This window comes from Haliotis rufescens, unplaced genomic scaffold (assembly GCF_023055435.1).
Source record: "Haliotis rufescens isolate VD_foot unplaced genomic scaffold, xgHalRufe1.0.p SCAF_33, whole genome shotgun sequence".
In the NCBI taxonomy this organism is placed as follows: domain Eukaryota; kingdom Metazoa; phylum Mollusca; class Gastropoda; order Lepetellida; family Haliotidae; genus Haliotis; species Haliotis rufescens.
In genome coordinates, this window is record NW_025964035.1 from 3,373,893 (window position 1) to 3,381,349 (window position 7,457).

At 43.5% G+C, this 7,457-nt stretch overlaps 1 protein-coding gene across 1 annotated transcript; it reads left to right on the forward strand.

Annotated features, from left to right (window-relative positions):
* Nucleotides 1-1,774: 1,774 nt before the first annotated feature.
* Nucleotides 1,775-6,610, forward strand: LOC124117199. Its single transcript, XM_046478960.2, has 4 exons — nt 1,775-1,971; nt 3,406-3,531; nt 4,993-5,190; nt 6,244-6,610. Exons 1-4 carry the CDS (start codon nt 1,788-1,790, stop codon nt 6,480-6,482), a joined length of 747 nt encoding a protein of 248 aa, XP_046334916.2. The 5' UTR covers nt 1,775-1,787; the 3' UTR covers nt 6,483-6,610.
* The last annotated feature ends 847 nt before the right edge of the window (nt 6,611-7,457 follow it).

Sequence of the window (7,457 nt, forward strand, 5' to 3'; positions counted from 1 at the left end):
AAAACACCGAGTTTTTTGCCTGTTTTCAAAACTGTTTCCTTGATTCAAGAACGAAGCATTCTGGATTCATTCTTGATATTGAGGTATGCATTGATTTATGTATAGTATTTATGTGTTTTTATGTATATTTATGTATTTATTGCTACAGACACATAGTTGACCCTTCTGGTGCCTTTTATGATTGTAAACCTAATCCTGTGTGTTTTTATATGATTTGTTTTTTATTTATTGATTATTTACTGATTTCACAATATAGTGTTGTATGTGCTTTCTGTCGTAAATTCCGCATGGGAACTTTGGAATTAACTCGCAACAAAGTGGTTATACCAATACGAACCTGTTTCATTATTTATACGCGCGAAGGTAAATGGGAATATTTTAAGCTTATATAACCTAATTGGGGCGGTCGGGTAGCCAAGTGGTTAAAGCGTTTGCTCGTCGCTTTGTTTAACGCCGGATCGCCTCCGTGGTCTAGTGGTAGAGCTTCCCCCGGAGAGCGGAAGGTCCGGGGTTCGATCCCCGGCCGCGTCATACCAAAAGACGTTAACAGATGGTACTTGTTGTTACGCTGTCGGCATTAAGGGGCTATAACAAGGACTGCTCGGCTCGGGGTCAGTATACTGTGTCTGAGTGGGGTATTCATGTTAAACTGCGGCATGGTATCTCAGTGAGCTAGTACTATAAATCGGCATCAGTCCGGACTAGTACAAGCAGCCACACAAACACACACAAGTACACGCTATATAAGTGCAATAATCTTGGACGCGACGTTAAACCCCATTTCACCTCACCTCACCTTGTTTAACGCCGCACTCAGCAGTATTACAGCTACTTGGAGCTACTTCGAGACTGGACCACACAATCCAGTGATTGATAGTATGAGCACCGAGCTAGACACACATTAAACCACTCTGTTCTTTTCGCACTGCGTCGTTAAGGCCCACAGGCTGGGAATGATGACTGTGATTTTTGGAATAAAGATTCTGTGAAAAACAATTAATGCTCTACAGAATTAGAACTGAGGGACAAAAAAAAGAATGAAAGATCGCGAAGACGCGAGATTTGGCCAAAGTCTCGCGTTCTCGGTTTCACGCACTTTTGGCATGTTTTGCTCGTTTCCAAAGGTCGGCATCGCGAGAAGGCGAAATCGCGAGAATGTCCCTGACAGTATTCCATACCTAACGCATATCCTTTATCATTGAAATTAAATTTATTACTTCTGATAAATATTCAAGTTTTGGATCGACTGAAGCGTGTTGCACGGAACAGCTTATTTTTATACTCTATACTCTATACTCTATACTCCGAAGACTCTAAGTGAAGGGCTGATATAATTTGTTTAATCTCAGTCTCGGAGACTGGGGCGGTCGGGTAGCCCAGTGGTTAAAGAGTTAGCTCGGCACGCAGAATACCCGGGTTCAATTCCCGACATGGGTACAATGTGTGAAGCCCATTTCTGGTGTCCCCCGCTGTGATATTGCTGGAATATTGCTAAAAGCGGCGTAAAACCATACTCATTCACTTATAAATTTATTGGAAGAAATATTGTCTCCGAATGTGTTGAAGAACATCAGTATTTGCCGTTAATGAATGTTTTATTACATACTAGTATCACTTCTTCAGAGAGGGAATATGAGATTCGTCAATTGCTCTTTGTTTGAGTTGAGTTCCATACTGAATATATCACATGTCGACTGACCTTTATCTGATGGTTCAAGACTACCAGTCAGTTAATGTATAATATATATAAATACACACATTGAAAATTGCACTGTGAAAGACGCAGGATGAGAGGCTTTGCTTTGGTGATACTTGCATCAGTGTTTTACTGCCATGTTTGTGAGGAGATGCCAATCTACAACAAGACGCAGGTTGCATGTCAGCAGTTGAGGGCGTCCGCCTGTTCTCGTGCAATCGGGTGGGATCTCCGCTGTGCCCCAGAGGAGCTCAAAGTGCCCGCAAGATCGAAAGGTATGCCTCAAGGTTTGTGATATGATATGGTTGGTTGGTTGGTTGGTTTGTTGTTTAACGCCGCACTCAGCAATATTCCAGCTATATGACGGCGGTCTGTAAATAAACGAGTCTCGACCAGACAATCCAGTGATTAATATCATGATCATCGATCCACGCACTTGAGATCGATGACATGCATCAACCAAGTCAGCGAGCCTGACCACCCGATCCTGTTAGTCGCCTTTTACGACAAGCGTAGTCACCTTTTATGGCAAGTATGGGTTGCTGAAGACCTATTCTACCCCGGAATCTTCACGGGTCTGATATGATATGGAATCATGTGTACGTTAGAGCCCGTGTTTGTTGTCGCCAGGATGTTTTGCATTTGGCGACTAAATGGATCCGACCCGTGAACATCTGGGTAGAAAAGGTCTTCAGCAACCCATGCTTGCCGTAAAATGCGACTGTGATTGTCGTAAGAGGCGACTAACGGGATCGGGTGGTCAGGCTCAATGACTTGGTCGTTTCCCTGCAGTTCTACCCTACCTGTGAGGATGCACACTAATTCATATCTGTATATTCAAAATATATTTTTGAAAAAATGAGCCTTGTATTCTTCAAAGGACGCTAAAGAAGTATACACGGGCTTGAAGAACGTCTCTTTGTATTTATGTACCTTTACAGGCTCAATGATTACAGGCTGATTTGGTTGATGCATGTCACCGTAACCTAATTGCGTGGATCGATGCTCACGATAGCTGGAATATTGCTGAGTGCGGCGTTAAACAAAAAACAACAACAAAAATCCGGGATCCCAGGGGGTAGACTGGAGCAATACTTGAACGGTTCGTGACTGTAGAAAGGGATTATTTGACACCAATGTTCGTTAATATAACATGTGTAAATTGTTATCGTGTCTTCATATCTTTAACAATAGCCTTAGACTCAAGAGAAATTAAATGTTTTTTCTTCCTAAGGAGACGGACTAAATGAGTTAGGTTAATATGGTTTTGAACAGTACATGCATTGCGGGAATATTACGTGTTAATATATCCGTGAAGATCCGGGTCAGAATAGGTCAGTCATGCTTTCCGTAAAAGGCGACTATGCTTGTGACAAGAGGCGACTAACCGGATCGGGTGATCAGGCTCGCTGACTTGGATGATGCATGTCATTGATCCCAATTGCGCGGATCGATGGACATGATATCAATCAGTGGATTGTCTGGTCCAGACTGCGTGGATCGATGCTCATTTTGTCAATCACTGGATTATCTGGTCCAGACTCGATTACTTACAGACCGCCGTTGTACAGCTGGAATATTGCTGAGTGCGGCGTTAAACAAAAAACCCAACAACAAACAAACCAGTTGTATTTTGAGGTTTAGGATGCAGATCCGTATACTCTTTGTAATCAAGAGAAACCTCTACTGGCGTTTCATGTCATTTGTAGCCACGAGACCACGATCTTTGAAGGATGCACGTTTAGCTGTGCGGGGGTCTGAGGGAAGGTCGCTGGTCAAGATTGACAACAAACGAAAGACGGATGCTATCAAGAAGAAACTTAGGTTACGATCAGGTATTTCTTTTTCACAGATCGTCATAAAACACTTGCTCAAACGTTATTTGAACAGGGGTACAACATTCAATGCCTTATTTAAGCTTTTAAAAATATTTAACGTCAAATATGACAAATCAGGGAGCAAAGTAATGTCGAGTGCAATTCCCTATTTTGACCTGTACCTTATGTTCCCATGTTTTTTTCAGGTGAACAATTGACTTGCCTTTGCATGTGTTTGTGACGGGTACCACCGGTTGGCTAGGAAATGCTCTCGTTTTTGCGAACACCTGGTGTCATCACTATTTGATAGTGATTCATAACCACATGCTCATGATATATTCGGAAATGTACAATCTATTGGATATGGAAAGGGTTTTGTCGCTATATTTATTGATAAGGGTAACAACACCCAATGCCTTAATAAAGCCTTTAAAAAGTCTTATTGTAGAATATGACTTATCAGTGAGAAACATAATGTCGGATGTAATTCCCTATTTTGATCTGTACCATATTGCTCCCGTATTTATTCAGGTGAACACTTGACTTGCCTTTCCATGTGTTTGTGACGCGTGCCACCGGGGGAACAGGATAGTCGCAGCTTTAAACGAACATCTGGTGTCATCACTATTTGATGGTGATTCATACTCATATGTGTAGTCGGAATCGTACAATGGACAATGTTCGTTTTAGTAGGGGTTTGGATGGTTTATTGTTTAACGCCACACTCAGCAATATTCCAGCTATGTGACGGCGGTCTGTAAATAATCGAGTCTGGACCAGACAATCCAGTGACTGATACCACGAGCATTGATCCACGCAATTTGGATCGATGACATGCATCAACCAAGTCAGCGAGTCTGACCACCCGATCCCGTTAGTCGCCTTTTACGACAAGCATAGTCGCCTTTTACGGCAAGCATGGGTTGCTGAAGACCTATTCTACCCCGGGTCATCACGGGTCTTTAGTAGAGGTGTCAAATGATTATGGAAAGGGGTTTATAGCTCTTATTATCCGTTTCATCTCGTCGGGATTAAGATGGTATATTGTTGACTGCAGTGTTAAACAAACAAACATTTATCCACTGGACTGATTCCCCTTAAGTAAACGTTTAAGTACCAAGAAACAAACATTTAGTTGTCAGTTAACTGACTTAACCGTGACCTGTGAAGATCCGGGGTAGAATAGGTCTTCAGCAACCCATGCTTGTCTCCCCCGTGAAGATCCTGGGTAGAATAGGTCTTCAGCGACCCATGCTTGCCGTAAAAGGCGACTGTGCTTGTCGTAAAAGGCGACTTACTAGGGACTGGATTGTCTGGTCCAGACTCGATTACTTACAGACCGCCGTCATATAGCTGGAATATTGCATAGTGCGGCGTTAAACAACAAACAAACCCGTTGTATTTTGAGGTTTAGGATGCAGATCCGTATATTCTTTGTAATCAAGAGAAAACTCTACCGGAGTTTCATGTCATTTGTAGCCAAGAGACTTGGGTATCGATCTTTCAAGGCTGGGAAGTTCAAGATGAACGTCAAGAAACACGAGACCCAACTGTCCTGGGATGCAGCTTTAGCTGTGTGTAAGACTGAGGGAGGGTCCCTGGTCAAGATTGACACAAAACAAAAGGAGGATGCTATCAAGAAGAATATTAAGATAAAAAGCAGTTGGACACGACCAGGTACTTCTTTTTCGCAGATCGTAATAAAACTCTTGCTCCAACGTTATTTGAACAGGGTTACAACGTGAAGATCCGAGGCACAGTAGGCATTCAGCAAGCTTGTCTTCCCCGTGAAGATCCGGGGTAGAATAGGTCTTCAGCAAGCCATGCTTGTCTCCCCCGTGAAGATCCTGGGTAGAATAGGTCTTCAGCAAGCCATGCTTGTCTCCCCGTGAAGATCCGGGATAGAATAGGACTTCAGCAAGCCATGCTTGTCTCCCCCGTGAAGATCCAGGAAAGAATAGGACTTCGACAAGCCATGCTTGTCTCCCCCGTGAAGATCCGGGGTAGAATAGGACTTCAGCAAGCCAGCCATGCTTGACTCCTCGGGGTAGAATTGGACTTCAGCAAGCCATGTCTCCCCCGTGAAGATCTTAGGTAGAATAGGACTTCAGCAAGCCATGCTTGTCTCCCCCGTGAAGATCCGGGGTAGAATATGCCTTCAGTAACCCATGCTTGAGTGCCCGTGAAGATCCGGGTTAGTATAGGTCTTCAGCAAACCATGCTTGCCGTATAAGGCGACTATGCTTGTCGTAAGAGGCAACTAACGAGGGACTGGATTGTCTGGTCCAAACACGATTATTTACAGACCAACATCATATAGCTGGAATATTGCTGAGTGCGGCGTTGACCAACAAACGTATTATCTAGACCACGTACGTATTGATTGTGAGTAGTTGCCTTCGCTGGAAAAAGCTTTGCTGATGTATTGTTTCCGTAGCTAAATTGTTTTACTTACGGGGTCCCTCCGTTGAAAAGAAACTTCTTGGTACCGGAAAATCCCTGTTCGTGTTTACTTGTCCGAACTCATTTGATGACATTTTTGAGGGATGTTGACGAACTTTGTGGCAATGTAATCGGTGTGGCAGACAATTTAAAGTTTTTGATAGATATAAGCCCACCCCGTTCCAAAACATTTGTGGATATGGATCCAGCTCAGCAGAGCCCCCTGGTGGTAGAAAATTCAAGATGGCCGCCAACTTGGCTGAATGTAAATGCGTGTTTCTCTTGCAGCTTATCTCTGGTTGGGCCTTAGATATTTCAAGGAAACGAAAAGTTTTGCGTGGACAGACGAGACCCCCCTAGGATACACTGACTGGGGCAGGGATGAGCCAAGCCATACCTACAGGGAACTGAGCGGCCGGGTAGTCAGAGAGGACTGTGTGGCACTGTCGGGTAGCGTGTTCCTCGGCAACTACTGGAACGACCGTACATGCAGCAAAGTAAACGGCTTCATATGTGAAATTTATTGAAATGTACCATGCAGAGCTTGTCACGTGACGGGTTCTGGCTTTCTTAAAGGCGGGGTTCGCATTTTAAATGTTTACATTTATTGTGTGTGTTTGTGTTTGTGTGTGCATGTGAGTTTGCAGTTGACGATTTCCTCTAGTATTTTAATAAATAAGTGGTATTTCTTTTAAATTGTTTCTTATTTTGCGTGCGCGCGCGTGTGTGCGGTTTTATCCATTGATATCGACTGCTAATAGTTATCCCTTGGGATGTTTGTTTGTTAGTTTGTTGTTTAACGCCGCGCTCGGCAATATTCCAGCTATATGACAGCGGTCTGTAAATAATCGAGTCTGGACCAGACAATACAGTGATTGACACCATGAGCATCGATCCACGTCATTGGGACACAATGACATGCATCAACCAAGTGAGCGAGGCTGACCACCCGATCCCGTTAGTCGCCTCTTACGACATCCATACCCTTGTGATGAAAGATTTCACTGTCAAGCATATTTGCGTGAACTTTGCAATCGCAAGGGTATAATAAATTAGCAAGAACTCTTTACTAATACTACCGTTTGATTTTGATATTGTTAAGAAAAATTGGTCTGCATCGTATATTGTGAATACTTGAACGTATTGAAATGCCATGGTTTTGTCTTAGTTCATGTTGCTGCCAACAAAACAAACAAACAAACAAACACGTTTTATTCAAATCGGAAGTAACGGGTGCTACCGGTTGGCTATGCTTCCCTTTTTTTGCGAACACCTGGTGTCATCCCTGATCTAGTGATCCATTCATATGATTTTCACGTTTCTTTTTCATTTGGCTGAGATAATTGACGTGGGGCGGTCGGGTAGCCTAGTTTGAAAGCGTTCGCTCGTCACGCCGAAGACCCGGGTTCGATTCCCGACATGGGTACAATGTGTGAAGCCCATTTCTGGTGTCCCCCGCCGTGATATTGCTGGAATATTGCTAAAAGCGGCGTAAAGCCATA